The sequence below is a fragment of the Pyrus communis genome, chromosome 14 (assembly GCF_041283825.1).
Source record: "Pyrus communis isolate YQ-2024b chromosome 14, ASM4128382v1, whole genome shotgun sequence".
Lineage (NCBI taxonomy): Eukaryota > Viridiplantae > Streptophyta > Magnoliopsida > Rosales > Rosaceae > Pyrus > Pyrus communis.
Window position 1 is genome coordinate 25,599,495 of NC_142578.1, and position 23,313 is coordinate 25,622,807.

The window sequence follows — 23,313 nt, forward strand, 5'->3', positions numbered from 1 at the left end:
AAATATGAGAATAAGGAAACATTCACATTGTCCTAGTGAAATGAATTGAATCTACTCCAAATTTCTATATCCAGAGCTCACGGACAGATAGATCCGGACCACACAATTTCAATTATACACCCCTATTAGTCAATTCCACTAGTTTATCTCACAAAAATCCATCTATTTCCCTCTATGTTGAACGACCCAAATCTCCTTGTCCCGCAAATTTATGGTGAATCTCACTGATAATGAAATAGTGTAACCCACACATACGCTCGTGTTGTATCAAATTGATTTTTCAAAACATATGTTTTCTTAATAATATTTTTTTGGTCAAGCATATATTTGTGTAATTAAGAAATGAAAATGACAACATGATTTCAGGTGGTTAATAATTTATTGGATTTCGATGAGGATGCTCAGCTGCCAAGGCATATTCTCTCTTGCGGCATGTTACGGGTTGACTCGCAACACAAAACTGCAACATCTCTCTTATCAGCTTTTGGATTCCACGTACACATATATATATATATATATATGTGTGTGTGTGTGTATATGTATACGTATACATACATGTGTAGTGACCATAGATTACATGACCAGGTAAATGTGTGGTTATACATTACAATGTTCGATTTTAATTTAATGGTATGTAGTTGTTTATAACTTTTATTGTTGTGCTTTCTCTTCTATTGTTAAATTAACTTAAAACGGTACGTGACCAAAATTTTCTTAGATCATAAAGTCTTGAAGAACGGAACTCGCATAAATGAACATAAATAAAAATAATTATGCGATTGCAAAATATATATGGTTATATAGAATTATGGATAAATGGGTTAATTCCATCCAATAGAGTCCATTTCTAAGTTATTGGCCTTATTTATTTTAATTAATTATCGTTACTTTAAAAATACAAAACTGTACACTTCATCTTTGATTTGACCCATAAGTCCAATCTGGTTGGCATTGCACGGGAGCATTTTTGTTTATCATTCTTAAATAATAGTAATGCTAATCACTATATTTGCATTGATGGGTGTGTAAAAATTTTAAAATTTGTATTTATTCACTACACATGTCTCTAAATCAAATCCATTTAACTGTAATAAATAGAATAATGACCAAAAATATTCTCAAATCTCACACAAAAAGGACATGATTTTTTCTTCTCTCTCGAAAAATATTTTAGTCTTTTAACTCTTTTTGCAGATATTTTGTGATTCGAAAATTGGTGGCTAAATGGCCAATGCGCATGGGATTGCATAAATAATTTGTGGAGCAATAGAAAAGATTGTTGGCACAACAAGAAGAATAAAATGTATTTGATGAGTTTATGTAATTTTATTTTAGTGTGTTTTTTTTAAGTTTATTTGAAATTTTATCCGAAATTGGTTAAAATTCTTATCCGAAAATAAAACTATTTTTATTTATTTATTCTTTTTTAAAAAAATATATATATTTTAAATGGGCTGGGTGCCAACGTATTTTGTAGGGGTGGAGATGCTTTGGCCTATTACTGTTCACTGGGGTATATTACTGTTCACTTGAGTGGATAAATGCGCTGGGTGCTGATGCAAAGTCTTTAGGGGTGGAACTGCTCTTAAGTTCGGTAGATTCGCAACTCTTGCAAGCATATCAACAACAACAAATTTTCATTGTGACGGAACACGGGTGGTACACTACGTGTTTTTATGTAAATTGTAGAAATTTTTATTTTTTAAGTTATTAATTTTTTCACACACATATCTCACGATTTGTATAGTGACATGTGATGTAATATTTCGTGTATCGATCGCATTGAAAAATCTCTCAATAGGTGTCAAGAACAACGCGTGATCTCACATGACACATGCCGACATAAACCTACTAGGCTACCACGAGTGGCTCGATACTATATGACAAATTCTTCATTTGACAAGTTATGTACCATAATTTGAAAGTTTTTATTGATAAAAGGTGAATAAATGACTTGTTTGTATGTGCTTTGAAAATAATTAAAAGTATTTTTGGTAAAAATATTTTTTAGAATCAATTCTTAGTAAAAATACAAGTGAATTCTCGAAAGCAATTAAAGTGCTTTTTGTAAGAAGCACATAACTGATGCTTATTGCAGAAAACATTTTAAGTGTTTTTGGAACCAAAACACATTTTCTCCAAAAACGCTTTCAGTCATTTTAAAAGTATATTGAAACGAGGCTTTTTGCTTTTCAACAGTAGAGAAAACGTATATTCTACGCTGTTTTACTCTTATTTTTTAAAACACTGTTTTCACAATTTAAATTCGTGACCTTTATAACATCAAGAAGTAATATTTTCATTACACTAAGACCCTCATTTTGTGAAGTTAAACACAGAAATATGGTTAAAGCCTATCAACTTACTATTTTCTATTTTAGCGCTACAAATCACCATTCGTTAGACTACATCAAGATTAAACACTTGAGTTCTAATTTATTGCTTTAGTGTAATAATTTTTGAAGTGTTTGTGCTTCTTGTAGGAAACACTTTAAGTATTTTTCAAAATTCAATTGCATTTTACTAAGGATTGGTTTCAAAAGCACTCTCATCAAAAGTATTTTCAGTCATTTTATAAGCACATTCAAAACTAACCCTAAAGACAAGTTATAGAACTCAACTACTTTATGACATGTTTATTAATATGTAATAGGACGATATCCTTTAAACTGAAATGAATTATACTGAGGAGGAATAAAATTCAAAATTTTATTAATTTTTTTTACTAAATTATATAATTTTTTTTAATACAACGATGTTCTACTTTAACCGTTCTAATTATCAAGTTTCTTTGCGGAGAGAAGGACATATCCGAGTGAACATAATCAAGAACATGTCATATATAGGTTGATAATTTTTATGGTGGCAAAGTTGGAGGTATATGGAAACTCATATGCCCACAAAACAGAAGGTCCAATAAATCCTCTGTCTATCCGACCCTCTTCACAACCACCTCTCATTGTTCCCTCCGCTAAAAACCCTTAAACCCAACAAACCCAGCGTACCCAGCAAACCCTGCATGCGAAAGCATACCGGTCTCTCTCTCCTCTCTCACTCTCACTCTCACTCTCACTCTCTCCCTCTCTAAAACTCAAACCACCAAAAATGGCAGCCTCCCTCACAGTCTCAAGGCTCCTGACCACCCCCAAGTCCCTCTCTTTCTCCACCCCCACCGCCGCCGCACCACCCAAAACGTCTCTCTTCTCACCCAAATCCTTCTCCTCGAAAAGCTCCTACACCCCTCTCCCCCTCAAACACTCCCCACACCCAAAACCCCTCCTCCGCTTCTCCACCACCGCTGCCAAACCTATATCCGCCACCATCGCAGTCGGCGACAAGCTCCCCGAAGCCACCCTCGCGTACCTCGACGCCGCCGGCGACGTCCAAACCGTGACTGTCTCCGAGCTCACCAAATCCAAGAAGGCCGTCCTCTTTGCTGTCCCCGGCGCCTTCACCCCGACCTGCTCCCAGAAGCACGTCCCGGGATTCGTGGAGAAGTCGGGGGAGCTCAAGGCGAAGGGCGTCGAGACCATCGCCTGCATTGCGGTCAACGACGTCTTCGTGATCAAGGCGTGGAAGGAGAATCTCAACATCGGCGACGAGGTGCTGCTGCTGTCCGATGGGAACGGCGATTTCACGAGGGCGATTGGGGCGGAGCTCGATTTGAGCGATAAGCCGGTGGGGCTGGGCGTCAGGTCCAGAAGGTACTCGCTTTTGGCGGAGGATGGCGTTGTTAAGGTCTTGAATTTGGAGGAAGGCGGTGCCTTTACTTCCAGTGGAGCTGAGGACATTCTCAAAGTGCTCTGAATTTGCCTCTCGCGGCGGTGCTGACGGGGGTGGTTTGCTTCGTAAGGTTTTTATTTTTATTTTTTATTTCATGTATGGTTTTTTGTTTTTAATTTATGAGTATAATACTTTGTTGCGAGCTTGTAGCTCAGATGGTTAAGAGTAGCTTTGCAACCGAGGTACTGAGTTCGATTTTCCACCCCTCTAATCTAATAAAATCAGTTGGGTTTTTTTTTCTTTCTGATTTGATGGTTGTAGAAAGTTCTGGTTTTCGAATTTTCGTGGTGAATTGTTTGTGTTTTGGCATGGTAATATTTAGTATCATGGCCTGTTTGGAATTGCATTTCCAGAAAGCACTTATGCTAGAAGCGTTTCCATGAGTCAAAAGCAACTTTTAAGTTTTTCTACAAAACGCAAGCAGAAGCGCTTTGGCTATCATATAGCGGTTTTTGCCCTTGCAGAAGCAATCACAAACATGGCAGAAATGAAAGCAAACCATCAAAATTTCATGTCATTGCAGCCAGGAACTTCTAATGATCCAGAGAGAACACTTCCAATGCAGTGGCCCTTGAAAAACCGTCTTCAGCCCGATGTATTGCTTTCCCTCCCGGAGAGCATAAAACTTGGAAGAGAAATGAAGGTTCGTTGCCGGGCTACTGGTTTAGCAGCATTTCTATATGGCTATCGATCTTGGCCAGTTCTCGTGCCGTGAACTTCACGAACACTAAACATCCGATCCCTACGTCTTGGCAACGGAAAACACATCCCCACTAGAGTTGCGATCATCCATTCCGTTGACCGTCATTTCTGAGCAGATGATCCCGAGCTCTGGTAAGACGTAACCTCACCTCCTCTTGAAGGCCATATGCAAGTTCATTGCACGCGGAGACGGTTAGGAGAAAACCATGCTCAAATTGGATGCATCAACGTTCGACAACATATATTCCATTTTAAAGTAAAAAGAAGAGCTTTGAAATAGCTTTGAAGATTTGCAGCTTTTCAGAACCCCAATCCAAAAGCTTATTCACATTGAAGACGAATAGGATAAACAAGATATACATCACTAAAATTCACCATAAACTTATACGGACACCATACATTTTTGGGTTTTTATGGAGAAGATATGGGATGCTTGAAGCTTATTCACATAGATAACTCCCTCCCAAGTCCACGAAACAAAAGTTCCTTGCTCGCTTCCACCGGCCAATGTTTGCCGGATTACTTCTGAACTTATCTGACCAACTCCTTTTTGGAGTTTACTGTGCTCTTCTTCAAGGATATGCCAGGCTGCCAGCAGAGAAATATGCCATGGGATACTTACTTGGCTACAAGTTTTGCAATATACTTGTATCACTTGTATCTCGGCCAATTCTTGCGCGGAGAACTTCAAGGATGGCAAACATCTGTTCCCTAGACATTGGCAACAGAAAACACATCCTCATTAGAGCTGCAGTCATTCATTCCTTTGGCGCTCATTTCTGAACAGACAATCTCGGCCTCTCGCAACCTCCCCTCCTTTTGAAGGCCAGATGTAAGTTCATGGCACGTCGAGGCATTTAGAAGAAAACCATTCTCAAACAGTTCTCTGTACCAACAATAGGCACCACTGAAGTCCTTCAGTCCACAGTGTCCCTTAACAAGTAAGCTATACGTATCAGCTTTAGGAGTCAATCCTTGAGCCTTCATATCATTTACTAGGTCCCTTACCTCTGAAATTTGTCCTTGCTTGAAGTGCCCCAGAATCAAGCTATTATATGTCATCCCGTCAACATAAACATTCTGGTTTACCATCTCAGAGTGCAAAGCAAGTGCCTTTTGGGTGTCTCCGTGCTCTGCGTAACCATGAATGAGTGCATTATATACAACCCGGTCAGGAACCAAGCCCATCTGTAGCATTTCACTATATAGCTTCTCTGCTAATGCCATATCTTCCCTGATACACCCACTAATTAGAGGATGATATGTATACAAAGTAGGTTTCATGCCCAGACTCTTGATAGTTTCAAACAATTCCAGACATTTCTGGGTGTTTCCAGCATCAGAATAACCTGAAATTAGGGAGTTGTATGAAATCAAATTCGGGCTATAACCGCTACTTGTAATTTGAGATACATAGTCTTCAGCTTCCATCAACCGTCCTTTCTTGCAGAGTCCATGAATGAGTGCATTGTAGGTTACAAGTGTTGGACTTATCCCAGTTTTCGCCATCTCATCAAGGAATCTGTAAGCATCTTTCAGATTCCCCACCGTACAGCAACCACCAATGAGCATATTATATATTTGTGCATTTGGCAAAACCCCTCTGCTTAGCATGTCCCTCAGTACTATTTCAGCTTCAAGAAGCCTCCCGTCCTTGCATAAACCATTTACAAGAGAACCATAGCTCACAATATTTGGCTTAATCCCCTTATTTTCCATCTCTTCAACAATCTGGAAACACTTATCAAATGCACACATCTGCCCGTAGCCATTAATAAGGATGTTATACGTCTCCAAATTTGGAAAAATTCCCTTCTTTGCCATGTTCTTCACCCATTCCTCAGCCATATCCATATCCTTTATCTCACGGATCTTGTCAATCAAAGAATTGAAGGTGATGCAGTTCGGCTTCAACCCGCATACTTCCATTTGTTCAATGGCCAAAATGGCTTTGTCTATCTCACCCCTTCGACAATAACCACTGACAATAGTATTATATACTACTACATCTGGAATAAAACCAGTTTCCATTAGTTTCTTCAAAACCTCCTCCGCCTTCTCAATGTTTCCTTCCTTGCACAACCCATTCAACAAAATGCTACAAGTATAACCATTAATCCTCACACCTTTACTAATTGCTTCTTCAAATAAAGCCAGTGACCCCTCACCATCCCCACACCTGAAATGCCCATCAAAGAGTATGCTATAAGTAAAACCATCAGGTGCAAAGCTGTGAGCATCCATCTCTTCCAAAATCCTTTTTGCGTCCTCCATTCTCTTCGCCCGACAAAGTCCACTGAGCATTGTATTATACGTGACCATATTAGCTTCCACATTCTCATTCTTCATCCTCTCTCTCAATTCAAAGGCCTTCTCCAACTCACCCGCCTTAGAATACCCATCAATCATCGTATTGTACGTAACCAAATTCGGGGTCACCTTTCCCTCAATCATTTCATCAAACACCTTCTGTGCGTCCATTGTTTTCTTCTCTTTACACAACCCGCCGAGTAAAACATTATACACAAACACACCTGGATTCATCCGCTTCATCTTCATTGAATTCACTAGTTGACCAGCCCTTTCCAGGTCCCCTAACTTTACAGAAGCTTGTATTGCCTTCCCATAAGTGAACTTATCAGGTCGAATGCCCTGACCCAACTCGAAAATCTCCGAAAACAATTCAAGGGTCTTACCAAATTGTTTTGAAGTCACCAAAGATTCAAGCATCACATTGACAGAAGCTAAGCAAGGGCGTGTACCACTTTTCCTCATCAAACTGTACAATTCTACCGCTTCATTCGGCATCTTAGACTCTGAACAAGCCGCTAAAAGCATGTCGCAGAATGTGGGTTTCATGGAGGGTGCAGAGAGAGAAAACAGGGTGTAGAGTTCGGTGGGGGAAGAGAAGGGTGAACCAGGGAGAATGAGAGACTTGATGAGCCTCCGTGCTGTTTCAGAGCGACCCTGCTGGAGAAGGACTCGGAGTTTTTGGACTTGCTCATGGCGTTGTTGGTCATGGATGTTGGTGGGGTTGTGGTTCTCTGTTGGGCCTTCAATCTGTGGTTGATGAGCTTGGTTGTCAGCAGAGTCTGTGCAGAGATTGAAAGATAGAGGGACTGAGATTGGATTTTGAGGTTTGTTGATGGCATTCAATACGGATTTGGGAAGGAGATAGACACGTCTTGCCATTTTCAACTTTTCAGAGTCTGTAACCAGTCACGGACCCAGGTATTAAAACTGCAAAGGGCTGAACTTCAAATCCAAATTTCATTAGCAGAAGGAGTTTGTCAAACTTTCAACAGAGTCTCCTTTGTTTCTACGACATTCCCCAAGTTCACACCTGTTGATGACAAAAAAAAAGTGTAGATGTATTACAAAGGCTGTGAGAATGATTTGCAAATCCGTACGTAGAAGTCAACGTATGGTGCATTTCTAATCCCTCCTGTCTAACGTTTTATTACAAACTCGGCATCAATCCCTTGGGACTTGGAAATCCCTCACCCAAACAGAGCCTACAACTATGAGGGGATAGAATCCAAATATACAAAATCGGAACGTCACGAATGGGAGCTACACAACACCTAAATTCGACTCATCCAACACGCATGCTCAAGAAAAACAACATATTTCTTAACTCAAATTCAATAATCGTTCCTTCAAACCTCATAAAATTCGGTCAATCTGTTATTTATTTGTTACTTTCAATATAATTCATGATTTATTTTGTCACTTTTCCGACTTTGAGGCAGCTAGAGAGAGGAAGACTACTGAATTCAGTGATTCAGGTTCAAAATTCCAGTCCCTAATTTCCCCAATTCCACAAATCGCTAACCCTGAAATTCAAGAACAAAAGGAAAAAGAAACACTTACATGAGGAAGGAGTTAGCAGCAGTCCAGAATAGCCACCGCCTGGAGGTGGAGGAGAGGTGTCGTCACCCCAGAGCGCAGAGGAAGAGGAGTCGGGATTTTGATTGGCCCTTCAAAAACCCTAAATCCCTATTTTTTTGTTGTTCTTAATTTGATCGTAAAACCCTTCTAAAACCCTCTTTGTAATTAAAACCCAAAAGAAAAATGGAGATTTCTTTTTGGATTTTGAACTTTGAAGGCTCTTTAACGGGCTTTTTCATTGGGCCATTAATTTTTTTTTGTCCATGTTTATTTTGGATTCACAAATTAAGAGGGTGTATTCAATTGAAATTTTGATGTCAATCTAGTGAGATTTCTGCCAAATTTATGCACGTGATAAGCACGTTCTTTCTCCAATTTGTTTCCTAAAAGGGGGATTACCTGCTTTTCAAGTGCTTAATTTTGACGGAAATTCTTAGAATTGGCATAGGAATTAATGATCTATATTTTTTTTTCAAATGCAAATACCAATTTTATTGGATTTTAAATTCAAAGACTAAAACTTAAATTCGGTTATTGTTCAGGGACCAATACTCCAATTTCTCTTAAAGAAATCCATTACCCATAATACAAAATGTGTCAATGGTAATTGGTAAGGCATATAGAATAACAAGATCTTCCTCCAAAGACCAATACAAATGTTTCTAACACCCTTGGTTAGGACGGTGTTATCTATACACCCCGTTGTACCTTTCACACATACTTCTTAATTTTTCAGATCATCGAATCAAATAACTCAAAAATAATCAACAAACAAAAATTTACAGGAGATATGTGGATATCACCAGCCCCTTCACCAGCCAAACCAAGCATTTTAGTAGGTTGTGGGTACCATAAAACCATTTTCCAGCATTAATTCAAGGGTATATATGCTTGCATCTGACAGTAGTTATGGCTGGACCAACAAAAAATTTGTAAAAGTGAAGCCTCTGAAGTTTGCACAATTGAGAAAAATACTTGTCTCTGTCATTAGTCGCTTTGGTGGATCTTCATAATTACAACCAAAAATGTTCTTTAGCTAATTGGTCTGAATATTATGCAGGCTAGGCATGCAACATAATAAATTTGCATCATGCTCCCAAGTATCTTATATTGATTTATTTCGTTAAAACTTAGTCTTTGTATCAATAATTTAACGGTTAAAAACTATATAGTATAGAATACTTTGGAGCATACTTAAAAATCTCATAGGCGAGAAGACCATACATTTTGTAATTCAATGTCTGGTCCACTTTTGTGGGGCTACAGAAATGTGTCATTTTCTACTATTTTTGTATTTTCTCTAAAAGATAATAAGATTGCTATGATCATATCCAGAAATGGAAGAATGGGTGTTGAATTGTTTGGAATTATCAATCTGCTTTGTTTTCTGCAATGGATAGAGGATGGTGAATCATTTTTTTTATATCTGAATACCATGAAAAAATTCCGAACCGAGTATATGATCACATCATCCATAAGGCATCTTCCGTAAAAACAGAAAAAACTTAGTATTTTAATCTCGTTTGTCTTCACGTTAGGACAGATGCCCTAGTCATGCAGCCATACCGAGCAACAAATTTTCTTGTACATATTTTGAGAGAGAGAGAGAGAGAGAGAGAGAGAGAGAGAGAGAGAGAACAATTGTGACATATTCCATTCCCATGGAGTTTATTCATTTGAGCAAAATCAAACCAAAAAATGGAAAACAAAAAGGATCAAAGAAAAATCTCACAATTACAACCTAAAAGCCATTTCCCCTTTTGTGTTGCATTCCCATAACAACAATCTGTAAAACGTAATTTCCTTACTTTTCTTGACAATTCACAAGAGAACTAATTTTTCGAGTAGTCTCGATATCTTATGCTGTACGTAAAAAATTTGGCCGTCATTTTTCCTTTTGTTGTTGGTCTCCCTCTTTACAATCGCGCTGGTGTTCTTCGCAGAAGAGAATGATTTCGTAGCGTTTCTGCAGATTAAGAGTTGGGAACGAATGTCCCAACATACCCAAAACCAATGATGAAGAAGGCAGTTGCTTGGATGTAAAGGAACATGAAGAAGTAGTTCTTCCCAAAGACAAAATCGTAGCAGCCACAGAAGAAGAGGTACAATCCAACAGCTAGCTCTAACACATGAAGTCTGTTAACATGTAAAAATGCACGCACAAATGGCAAATTGCGGTCAGGCATTATCGAACATCAAATCCTCATTTTACGGAAGTAGCATATGCGAGAATGTGTACCTTTCTCCGATCCTGAATCGAGATTTTCTGGGTAATTTCGTGGCTGCCTTCAAAGTCCTGAGAGCATCTCCAAGTTTCTCAGTGACGATCCACTCATTCACTCGACTAGCCTCTAGCAGACCAATGATTGTAGCCTTCGTACGGTGTAGTGACATGACGTTCTCAAATAGGATCCAGAACACCAGCAAATGGATTGACCTGCAAATTGTAGAATATGAATATCAGATGCGAACCGAACACAAGACAAATACATATTGAAATGGAAAAAAAAAAAAAAAAAAAAAAAGCTAAGTTCAAAGGAAATCAGACCTTGGCGTGCCAACTGCATTGAGAATGGTAATCATGGAAGGAATATAAATCCCTCCCCACTTTGGCACCTCAACCTCAGGAACCATGACAGTTGAGGGCAAGACAATGCAGTAAAATACAAAGGCATTGATATGCGCTATGATCTTCCTGACAAAGAAGAAGCTGTAAATCACATGCACCTTCTTCCAGAACGTTACTTTCTGCAGTCAACATATCAAGGTAGAGGGTTAGCTATTCACTCGTTTCCACTTCACCTCCCACCGTTGGTTAAATTTGATACGATTTATGAAAAACGCTCACCTTGTTTCTTACAATTTCCATGACCATTTTCCTGAAAAGATTAGCTGGACCGCAAGACCATCTGTGCTGTTGGTATCGGTAGGCCTTGAAAGTGCTTGGCAATTCATTCTTCACCTATAGAGCAAACGAAACGAGGATATGATGTTTCACTCAAAATCCGTCATGAATCCAAAGTTTACGGTACATTTGGAGTTGAAATCTACCAATTTGAGAAACAAAGTGGAGGCATAATCAAAAGTTGATGAAATGTAACTTAAAAATGCATTCAAAACAATCGGTTTTATACGTCCAAAGGTCAGATGAGACTTGCATCTCACGTAATAAAAATGCTAAGAGATCTGTCCCTCTCTACAAGTTGGGTTTCATGTCGGAACATCGTTGAGTCAAAAGAATTAACTTTTTTTTGGCTTCCCTAAACCCTAAACCCTACTAGTGAGCAAAACACAACATTTGGATCGATCGGTTAAACACTCAAAAATACGTTAATGCAGAAAAAGATACAAGCACAGGACAGTAATGGTACCTGTATACTACCAAGATATACGAATTTCCAGCCTTTGAGACTCGCTCGAACGGCCAGATCCATATCTTCCACTGTCGTCCGGTCCTTCCATCCTCCGGCTTCATTGATTGCAGTAATTCTCCATACACCAGCAGTCCCTAAATCATTATAACAACAAAACTGAGCATATACATACTAATAATACTACCTCAACCCATTTAGCTTATGGTAATACAATTTTCTTCCACTTCAAAACAAAATGACTGTTAAAGTACATATATTAAGAAGAGTAATACTATTTAGACGCACTCTTTAATACAAATGAGTTTTGCATACAACGATAGGGTCTACCACTGTTAGGGAGTGTGCTGGTTCTTTTCATTCTGTAACTAAATGACTACTGAAGAGCAATTCTACTTAGTTGACAAACTGACACACTTGCTGACATACACCCTTTCTAATACAAATGAATCCCACGTACAATTATCCTATAGTGGAGCCACTTTTATTAGACAATGTGTCAATTTTATGCGTCTAAATATAATTATTGTATTTCGAAACAGAATTAGCCGTCAATTCAAACACTTGACCGCTCAAAATTTGCCGAAATTACCATTGAATCCAAAGAAGGCGTGAGTGGAGGAGCCCACTTCTTGTTCGACAGTGAAATGATAATCCAGAGACATTTCTTGCATTCTTGTCATCAAGCACTCATTTGAATTCACTGCCAAAATAAATATGTAAAAAAAGAAGTCTGAAAACAGCTGCTGCAAATTCTGCTGGAGTTTTCAAAAAGTAATGAGCTAGCAGAAAGTTAGGTCAAATATGTATAAAAGTTAGAGGGTAGAGTGTGACTAGGGTATATAAGGAATTGAGGTCCACCATTAAAGATGGCCACATGCTGCTGCCTGGTTAACAAAGAAGAAGAATCCCATGCTACAATGCTTGCCTTTGCAAATTTTTATGTTCAAGCATAAAAAGATTTTTCAATGTACCCGACGTACAAGAAGCAATATAAGTGAAGAGAAATATTTTTTTAAGTATTATTCCACTTGTAGAATGATATATGCTTTTCTGATTAGATTTGAGAGACAAAGGTAAAGGTGTTCATACAATATGCTTTTCAGAAAATCCCAATACATTTTTGGAAAGGGAAGAGATCCCTTCCGGATCTTTTTCATCAAAGACTACCAATTAATTAATCCAGATTTTTAAAATTTGATTTGACGATTATAAACAGAGGGTCTTTTTAAAAATTATAATAATTTTAATCGTTGAATCAAATTTTAAATATCCAAATTAATTGATTAGTAGATTTTGATGAAAAAGATTTGAAGGGAATCTCTTTCTTTTTGGAAAAACCCCTAAACACTATTCAGAAGCACTGTTTATTATTTCTGCCAAACAGACCTCGAATTCCAAGTACATTCCCAAAAAGACCTAGAATTTAATCTCCATAGACTATAGGTTACCCTTCATCATAGTCCATCCAATCCTTCAGCCACAAAGCTGATATGTTTTGAACTATCACTAACAAACCTCTGTAAAAGTTGCTTTGCTTTAAATGATTTCAAACTTAATTACTGTCAACCTATGAATATCTAATTAACTGGCGCCAAAACGTGTCAAATAATTTAATATAAATAAAAAATTTAATGAATCACACAATGATCGTTAGGAGAAAGCTGAAATACCATTTTAAGTATTTTCAGTTTCTAAAAAAATTGAACTGTCGTGGCAAAACCACTGGCTAGTATCTTAGGCTAAAAAAAAAAAAAAAGGCTGTCGTGGTATCTTTCAAAAAAATAAAAAGTTTGGGGATTATGCATCCAGCTAAGAGCTTGTGCCATTTCTCCATTTGTGACCACAGATGCGCACAACCCACCAACAACCAATATATTAATTGTTAATAGCAACACAAATGTATTAGACGGATTAAAACAGACAAAGTGCTGAAAATAACATCTAGGTTTTCTGGTCCTCAAAATTGCATGCATTGATGGAAATAGCACCAATGCCATTGATTTTGATTTTCCACACCGATTTTTTCATGTGGGTTGGTTTGGACAGTGGGTCCCAAGTAACATAAATGCTCTGTTACGAGTGATATTTTTTCACATGTTAAAATACATGTGAACAATAAGATCAAACTGTTCTGTTTTTATAGTTTATCAGCTATATATAAATTATATGTGTTATAGTTTTAGTAAAATGATCATGTGTTTCGAAAACATCAAAGCTCTAAAGCAAAGAGAAGAGACAGAAGGTTCGGACACGTGGCAAACAAAACCAGCGAGAAGACAAACACAGCAATTGGAAAAAGGACAACCCAAGGAGGGGGCCCACCTACTTCCGAGAAATCGTCTCAAACAAGCATAGAGGCACCGACAGTTTTTAGGTCAAGACAGTTCCTGATTTTAGGAATTCGGATCCTCAATTCTCAGAATTTAAGAATCGTTTTCGTTTACCATAATTTTCATCGAATATTATTTATATTTTAAATAATAAAATTTAAAATTATTTCTGATCGCACAATATATAATAAATAAATAACATATGTAGATCCTTAAAATTCTTACAAAGAAGATAAAAAAAATCCTTATTTTGATTTTAATACCCAACTAAAATAAACCAAAATCAAATTAAACACTACATTAAAAAAATTATTTCTGAAATAATTACAAACTTTTTTGGTTATACAAGCGATTTTGATTAATTTCGGCGAAAAAAACTTAAATCACTGAGGTCGTAAAAATGCTTTTCAAATAAGCATTTTCAATCATATGTTTTTCTAGAATGCACTTAAAATTTATAAATTTCAACGTGCTTTTACACAAACACTTATATTAAAAGGAAAACTAATTAAAAGAGCTTGAAAATTTTGAGTTTTAATGATAAGGACAAATTAAAGGGTAAAGTGAATAGTATCAGGATTGATTTTTTAATGTAAAAATATGATTTTTTTTGTTGAAGTAAACAGTACCAAAAATTTTTTTGTTAAATTTCCTATTATTAAAAGTGTGTATGAACATAAGTGTTTTATCCAAAAGCAATTCCAAAACGGCCAAACGAATCAAAGAATTGAGATTAATGGGGGATTAAAGAACTAACCGAACTTCCAGCGAGTCTGGACGAGGGCGAGCTCAGGGTTGTGGAGGAGGAAGGGGATGGTCCGCCAGAGAAAGTCGGGCTCCGGCTGGAAATCGGCGTCAAAAATGGCGACGAAATCGCAGCTTTTGACGTAACTGCGCTTCATGCCTTCTTTGAGCGCCCCAGCTTTGTAGCCATTTCTGTTGTCTCTTATTTCGTACTTTATGTTTATCCCCTTGCTTGCCCATCTTTGGCACTCCAGCTCCACCATCTCCTGCATTTTAATTTAACAATTAGTACAACCCAAATTTCCAAAATTTAACTTGGTAATTAAAATTTGAGCATTTGGGTTGTTTTTACACGGAAGTTGACTAAAATGATTTTACAAATTTCGATTGCTGAACTGATCAAAATCAAATGCAGATGACATATCAATCGAATATTTACAATATATCCACCAATACTAAAAAAATAATTATATCAACTCTTAAGATTTGTAGGCTGATCATTTCCGTCAATTTGTATTACGAGAAATATTCTAAACTACTCAAATTCTTTAATTTATGAAAAAGTGACTCAAATTTGGATTCAAAGGACCAACACACTCACTTAGCCAACTAAATTTTCTTTGAGAATTATTCCAAAACATAGGAAAATATAAATTTGGTATAAATTTGATGAAATGTTTGAGTTTTTGTAAGCGTAGTTTGAGTCAGTTGGTTAGGTGGCCGAATAAACCCGAGCTCGAATTCTCTTTCCAAATATTTAGGTTGTTTAGACGTATAAAAGAAAAGATTTTTGCTAGTGACCTTGATGGTTGTGTCAGTTGAATCATCAAGTACTTGGACGATGATCCTATCCGACGGCCATGAAAGCCCACATGCAGCTCCGATTGAAATCTGATAAACCTGCAACAACAATGAAATCGCCAAAACACAAACTTAATCAATGTTATTAACTCAAAAACTAAAACCGCAAATAAAACCGTTATCGTTTCGCCTCAAAAAATAATTAAGGAAAAGACTAAGGTTAAGGACCTCTCTCTCATTGTACATTGGGATTTGGACCAGAACCATTGGATAAACCGAGTTCCCGAGCTCCACGTCATCTTTCATGGGCTCCCATTTGTACCGCTTCTCCGGCTTCCGCCCGAAGAACTTGATCAGAACGATGACGACCGCCATGTACAGCCGCTCGACGAACAGCATCACCGACATGATCAGACACAGAACGACGGCGAGTCGCAGCATAGGAACGATCAATGGGGCCTTGATCTGGTCCCAAATCAACCCCATTTGCATGGAAATGTCGTCTCTGGCGCCGAAAAATGAATCCGGGAGCATCGACGCCGTCGGCAGTCGCTCCATTTGGGAGTTTTTCTTTGATTTTTCGTCGCAGAAAACAGAGGAGGAGCAAATGGGAGAGAAAAAAGTGCAAAGACTAAAACTTTTTGGATTTTGAGACAAACCCAGAAGATAAAAGTGGATTTTTAGGAAAAAAATCACGAGAACTTACTTGTTTGATCGGAAAAACGATGGAAATGGAAGAAGAGCTGAAGTTTCAGTGGTTCAACCTCCACCACATTTGATATTTCAAGCTCAAATGCACGGAAAACACACAGAAACAATCGACCGCCTGAATATTTGTTTGTGTTGGAAAAAAAAAAAAGGCTCCTCTTCTTTTCTTTTCCCCCTTTTTTCTAAAAATACAGAGGCTTTTCTGCTTCAGAAAACAAGGAAAAAACAGAGGAAGAACAGCGCATATATGCGCGCGCGCGCGTGTGTGTATACACACACAATGTGGCAACAGAAAAATCAGAAACAGAAAGGCAAAGGCTAGTTGCAAAATGTAATGGAAATAAAAAGCTCTATAATTTCTTTGGGGTTTTAGGGTGTTTTGGCAGTTTTGAGCTCTCTCTCTCTCTACCTCTTTTATAAGCCTCCAGTTCAGTCCTCCCAAATATGGTTTTTGTTTTTAAACTTTAAAGAAAAGTTTTCGTTACGGTACATTTTAACAAAAAAAATTACATTTTTATACTAAAAAGTTAATTATGATATTATTCATTTTATCCTTATCATTAAAACTCAAAATTTTCAATCTATTTTTATTAGTTTTTTCTTTTTTTTTAGCATTTTTCGAAGTAGAAAAGAGAAAAATGCAAATGCGCCGGTGGCGGGTTTTACCGGCGGCTGACGTCATATGACGGCAATAGCCGTTTACCAAATTTGTCACCTAACACTCATGATCGTTAGTCTTTTTGGAGAAATTCCAATAAAAATGACTAAAAAAGTTAATTTTGAGTAATCATTTTTTAAGGTGGGATGTTTCCAACTATATTTCCATAATTACAATCTAATATTGGATGGGGAATGGGGATTTTGCTTTTAGATATAGAGAAAATATAGCTAAACACACAATACAATGGGGTTTTTCTACCATTTTTTAGGCGAGTTAATAGAAATTTTTCAAATTTCTCAGTATTTGAGCAAGTACTTTATAGTGGAGGGACAGAGAAAAAGATGTAATTTTCTCTACTTGTATTTTAACATGTATAGTACCGCCTAATGTCTGATACTTGAAAAAATCTCTCTAGTCAAAGCCGCAATGCTGTTACATAATACACAGAGCAATTTCAGGGGTCGGTAGATCTTGTTTCGTTGCTCGGGTGCTCTATTTTTAGGAAAGAGCTAAATGACCGGCAACGAGATCTCCGAATTGCATTGCATCATGTAGTTTCTAAGTTGCGTGCAAGTATATAGGGTGGCAGTTCTCATAGCCATTTATACATTTAGACTGATTATTTCTGGCTTTTATTTTTTGAGAAATGAATAAGTAAATCATAAACATAAGTAAAACAACGTAAAAAAAATAAAACGAAAATGTGAAAATTACTGTCTAGTATGTGTTGTTACTATAAGGGGCCACGCACTTTGGAACGTGGTCTCATGATTGTTCAGAGTCGGAAAAATATACATGAGAAGATCTTCTGAAAATCCTCCAAATATTTTGTACAGGTCCATTTTGTACCTTTTAAGTGTTTGAAAAAATACCTGTGTGAAATCCCGTTTTCGGATTTCACTGTTATAATCTGCGTATTTGTATTATTGAGATTTTATATTATTTTTCAAGAATTTATATTACTTTATTTGAAATTAGATTTCAATTAAATTAGTTACGAAGAGTGAAGTTTGGAAAATTATTATTTACTCGTTGACCTTTTGAGGTCACAAGTAATGTTTTCGAATAGGTCTCGAAGTCACGAGTGCATAGGCGAAAGCCGTTTGCGAGTCCGGGTTATAACGGTATTTTTACGGAAGTTTGAATTTATGAAACTATAGATTGTGGAAATTATTTTAATTTCCACTTAGGGGTAAAAAAGGCCCAAACACTTTTTGGGATTAAAGGACCGGCCATTTTAAGTGGAAAAGGGGGATCAATTAGAAAGAGGAAAAGAAAGGAAGGACCAATGGGGGAAAAAGGATTTTTTTTTTCCCTCCATTCCCGTGAACCCATTTACCCGCGCCAACCCGGAGTGGTTTCCGGCCACTTCCACCATTTTTTTAGGTAAAATTCAACTATCCATCACCTGCAACCTCTTCCACCATCTCCCATCTTCCATTTCCACCCCAAGTTGAGGGTTTTGAGGTCCAAAACCGTGTAAAAACCGTGCGGGTGACCCATGGAGCTTTGACGGCGATTCCGCTATTCTGGTGAGTTTCACCACCCACTACCACCCTTAGTCAACTCCCCTTGGACCCAAGAACAAGATCCAACAAGTTGTAGGGGCGTTGGGACACCAAGGAAGTCGAATTAAAGAACACCCACCTTAGGGTTCCAGCGGTTCGTGGCCAGTTTGGGGTGGCCGCAGGTATAAAGTTTACTCTACTTGTTGAGATCTTCATTCTTGTGAAATTTGAGAATTTTTAGAAAAAGTCGAATTTTTCGATATGTAACATTTGATTTATGAAATGTTGTTGGTTGAGTATATTTTCGATAAGATCCGCCACTTGAATATTCTAACAATTGACGATCTTACCTCTGAATTGACACCAAATTTTAGTATGCTATTGTAGATATGATTTACAGACCTTAGGGTATTACTAGTGAAAATCTAGTGGGCCTATATTGGTTTGTTAGCGACTTGAATATATAAAATATGTTTATTATCTTAATTTCTTTTATTGGTACCAATTGTGAATAAGAATTGGTCTTATGAATATGATTTCTATTGAAATGTGATTTTATATATTTAGTCATAGACATATGTTTATTAAACATGATTTGGCTTATGTACTGATGAGGATTGTGATATGTGATTTGACTTGCATATTTGAATGGTGGTTGATGTGCTTAGATGGTATGATATGATAAGATGTGGGTGACTTTAATATATGTGATATTGGTAATTACCCATGTTTGCATAATTATGATCCGGTGTGGATATGAATTGGTTTTATGAATATGTTTCTATTGAATTGTTATTTCCAATACTGAGACATTGATTTAAGTTTATGACATGAGATTTAACATGTATATATTGAAATATGGTTTGATTGGTTTGCTTGGCATGTTGTAATGAAATGTGAGGACTAGTGGTAGACCGTTAACCCGTGGTGATGGGGATTTGTTGCTTCGATATGGTTTTATCTCCCGTTTTGTTGATTCGTTCTAAATTTTGTATTTGTGCCTTATTTTCTTTGGTTGAACTTTTGTAAATTAAGTAACTTGTGCTTGTCTTATTTCTTTGAGCCGTTGTATATATGGTTGTTGGCCCTCCGCGATTCCGTTAAGTGATGGTCCGAAATCGTATCCACTCGGATTCCGTGGAGAGATGGTCTGGTTCCCTCCTACTCCCCGATTCCGTTGAGTGATGGTCCGAGATTGTATCCACCTTGGGTTTCATTGAGTTTGGATTGAGATTGAAGATGTAGGCTTTGGCCGAACTGCATCCCTCGAGCCCTAGTTTTTAATGTACATATGAACGATCGATTTTGAGAATCTTGTGCTTTGAATTAGAAAAGTCGTTGGATGTCTGGGTGACTCATTTGAAGTTGTCAGTGACTTGATTATGATTTCATAAAGCATGATTCTATATTTGATGTTTATAGATTGTGATCGATGACACTAATTTTACATGCGAGAAACTGATTGATAGTTTTGCATTTCGTTGAGTGGTCCGGAATCCCTACTCTTGCTCATTTCCATAAGTTAGACTTGTACCCTGGATTCAAGTGAATGGGAATTATCCACAATAAATCTTGTGAATATAAACTAGAATTATCAAGTTATTACTTGAAATCCAGGGAGGGAATTATACATAAGTCCTTTATTAATTATGAGCATTGAGATGTGATCTGATTGACTGATTAACATAATTAAATGTTAATATCGTGCCTCCTTGATATCTTGGAATGGGTTACTTGAGATGATTGTGGAAGGATGTTGAATATGATTGTTGTTAAAATGATTAGATTTGTGATCAATGCGACTAGAGGATACTATTGTGCTTTATTGATTCGTTGATATATTACATGATATGAATAACGATTTTATGTTGAAACATAATGATTTATATGATGGATGAAATAGAAACCTTGATTGTCTTGCGGGTTGTTATGTAGTTTGGATCGAATAATTCATGCTTGTCAAGTCCAAATGTTTGATTGAGGAATGTTATGCATTTTGGCTTAAACAGACTGTGTTATATGTCGAGTTATAGCAATGGTGAACTACGAATGGTTTGATCCCTAATGAGGGTACGTAGGCAGTCTAACAAGGAGGTTAGATGCAGCCATAAAGCATACAAAAAATTACTATGAGATTTGACTCTCGAGTTGTGATTTGCCATATCCCGGAGATCAGTATGTTGGATATACGAGTATTTGGTGACGTCGCGTGTCGATCCGGGACGGGATTGGGGCGTGACAACCTACTAGGCATATCTCAACATATTGCGTTGACAACACTCGACGAATTCTCTCGATATCACTTATCAGATTGCTTTGACATATGTTGATATTTGTTGATATGTGCATTATATGGTTTGCTGACGACAACAAGCCCAATAGGTGTTCAATGAAATGTTTTAGTGAATAAACTGAATTTTTTTGTGCGCTTCGCTCAGCTTCTATCTAAAAACTTGACCTTTAACACCAAAACGCCCAATATTTGAATCCTAAATCTGCTACCGATTACTACAACTACTCAAAAGACGATAGGTGTAATTCTCTTTATGTTATTTGTTTTTTTTTTTTTTTCTTTGTCCTTCTGAAAGGATCCAAATCTTGAGCCTAGAGATCAATTGATCCGGCCGGTTGAAATTTGATCCAACAGCTATAATTATTATAATTTTTAGTGAGACGACCTGTTTGTAGTCGTTTGATCAAATTTTAACGGGTCGGATCAATTGATCCCTAGGCTCATGATCCATAAATCCGGAGAGGATCTGGATCCCTTTTGAAATAGTATTGACTATTGAGGCATTTACAAAAAGGCAAATAAAAAGTAAAAAGAAGCAAAAAAGGGAAGAAATGTAGTCGGTCCAAAAATCATGTAAAAGCATCGGTGTTGGTGTTGGCGTTGTCCGTGTCGATGGAAGGAACAGCTCAGAAGGTTGAAGGTTCTCGTGTGGCAAAACCTTTTGGTGAACAAAAACAAATTAAAAAGAATAAAAAAAAAGAAGATGATTATGTTTGAGAGTATGGTCTTTGTTTTGTTTACTGATCTCAAAACCCTACTTCTAAGCTTAAATATTTTGTATTAAACATAACAATCATTGGATGTATGGTTATTATTGTTGAAATATTTCACATTGATCGTATTTATTAGAAAAAAATTTAAATATCTCCACCCACTCCAATTTATACTGAGGTCTTTTGTGATAAAACTTCATACATGACAGGTTGTACATGTGGTAATTAACAAGTTGAGGATACTATCAGATTGTTGGAAATGGAACTTTAGCCTGTCGCTCTGATAATTTGACAATCATGTATAATTTGATATAATTAACTAGACAACAATTTATCAATCTGGGCATTTTGATAATGAGCTAATTATGAATTCGTCTAAGCAGAAGGTGGGCGCGAGTTGGTTTGTGTCGGTTTTGGGCCAAAATCGAAATCAAACCGACCTATTCGGTTAGGCCAAAATTGCAAACCGAAACCGATAAAGTTGGGTCTAAAACCGATAAAGCCGGTAAACCGACAATGGAGGGTTGGGTTGGATCGGTTTTCGGTTTGTGTGAAGACGAAAAATACATAACAAATTATTTTCCCAAAAGCTACATAACGTAGCACCAATATAAGTGATTGCTCAAAGAAAAACACAAATGATGAAGCTCAAGGAGAGCACCAAAGAGCAACTACTACCTTCTCCAAATGGTGGCCCTGTTTTCCCTTCATAATTTCATTCCTCTCAGCTTTTATAGGCACATAAAGGTTACCTTTTCTTTTTGCTGTTTGCCTTTTGAAAGAAAGGAAAATGGACTCTTAAGCTAATTATGTTTTATTTTTATGTGGTGGATACAGAGTAACTCATAAATAACTATTTATTTATATTACTACACACGTATTAATTATGGTTATAAAAATAAAATAAGTATATGTGGGTCAGTTCGGTTAACCACATTCGAATAATTTGGAAAATCGCTTGCCAAACTGATTAAGATCAATGCGATTCGATTTAATGATCGAAAATTAAAATAAAAAAAAAATAAAAAAAACCAAACTAAATCAACCCATCGGTGCAGTTCAGGCAGTTCAATCGATTTTTTTTTTAAATGCCCAACCCTAAAAAGGTTGATGTTGTTTAAATTTTTTTACAACCAAAAAATTTAGAGGTAAAGGTATTCACCACTTAATTCAACCATACACTAATGTGAGACTACTCTTTGCGGTCTTCGTAGATTTATATCGAACCAACGTACACCAATAGAGTGTACATAATTTAGGTAGAGATATTGGCCTTAAAAACGACAGAGAACGTAACAAACTTGGAGGAATATGAAATTCAAAAACCAAATTGAATAATAAATGACAACTCGCCGTTCACAAACACTAAACCTAACGACTACCACTTACCCTTATTTGTGTATGACTGTGAAAATTTGCGTCCAATTTACAATTAATTAATAGTTATCTCTCTGAAAATAAACTCTTAATTAACAGTCACCTATCTATCTTTTTCATCACCTAAAACTAGTATGTTGTTCAAAGCATATCCAATTTACAATTATTTGCATTAGCATTTTAAATTTTTAATGTCACCAATGAACAAATTTTTTCAATTTTGGAATGATCCCCTTTCACATTTCAGTCTGCAGTGAGTTCATCCGTATTAGAAAAATAATCAATAATGTAATTAACTATGTGTGTCTAGATTTATTATGTCAATTATATAAACGAAAACTATTGATATTTTTCTTAATTTAGAGGAGATGATACCAAAAACTAGTTAAGATTTCTTTTAATAATTGTTTTTAAATCAAGGGGCAATG

General features: G+C 36.8%; 3 protein-coding genes across 4 annotated transcripts; 1 reads left to right on the forward strand and 2 right to left on the reverse strand.

Moving 5' to 3' along the window:
* Positions 1-2,869: 2,869 nt before the first annotated feature.
* Positions 2,870-4,022, forward strand: LOC137713155 (peroxiredoxin-2E-1, chloroplastic). Its single transcript, XM_068452419.2, has one exon. The coding sequence runs from the start codon at positions 3,106-3,108 to the stop codon at positions 3,805-3,807; it is 702 nt and encodes a 233-aa protein (XP_068308520.2). The 5' UTR covers positions 2,870-3,105; the 3' UTR covers positions 3,808-4,022.
* A 245-nt stretch (positions 4,023-4,267) lies between these two features.
* LOC137713153 (uncharacterized) lies at positions 4,268-8,570 on the reverse strand. Its single transcript, XM_068452418.2, has 2 exons — positions 8,359-8,570; positions 4,268-7,828 (listed from the first exon to the last, which is right to left on the reverse strand). The coding sequence occupies exon 2, from the start codon at positions 7,675-7,677 to the stop codon at positions 5,197-5,199; it is 2,481 nt and encodes an 826-aa protein (XP_068308519.2). The 5' UTR covers positions 7,678-7,828; positions 8,359-8,570; the 3' UTR covers positions 4,268-5,196.
* A 1,447-nt stretch (positions 8,571-10,017) lies between these two features.
* LOC137712891 (glucomannan 4-beta-mannosyltransferase 9) lies at positions 10,018-16,818 on the reverse strand. 2 transcript variants are annotated; one of them, XM_088684059.1, is made up of 10 exons: positions 16,332-16,764; positions 15,854-16,195; positions 15,626-15,724; positions 14,838-15,090; positions 12,340-12,450; positions 11,748-11,884; positions 11,225-11,338; positions 10,925-11,124; positions 10,616-10,813; positions 10,018-10,512 (listed from the first exon to the last, which is right to left on the reverse strand). In XM_088684059.1, the coding sequence occupies exons 2-10, from the start codon at positions 16,181-16,183 to the stop codon at positions 10,350-10,352; spliced, it is 1,605 nt and encodes a 534-aa protein (XP_088540185.1). In that variant the 5' UTR covers positions 16,184-16,195; positions 16,332-16,764; the 3' UTR covers positions 10,018-10,349. The 2 variants fall into 2 exon arrangements, with proteins under 2 accessions (XP_088540185.1, XP_068308177.2); XM_068452076.2 differs by having other exon boundaries at positions 15,854-16,818.
* Between the last annotated feature and the right edge of the window lie 6,495 nt (positions 16,819-23,313).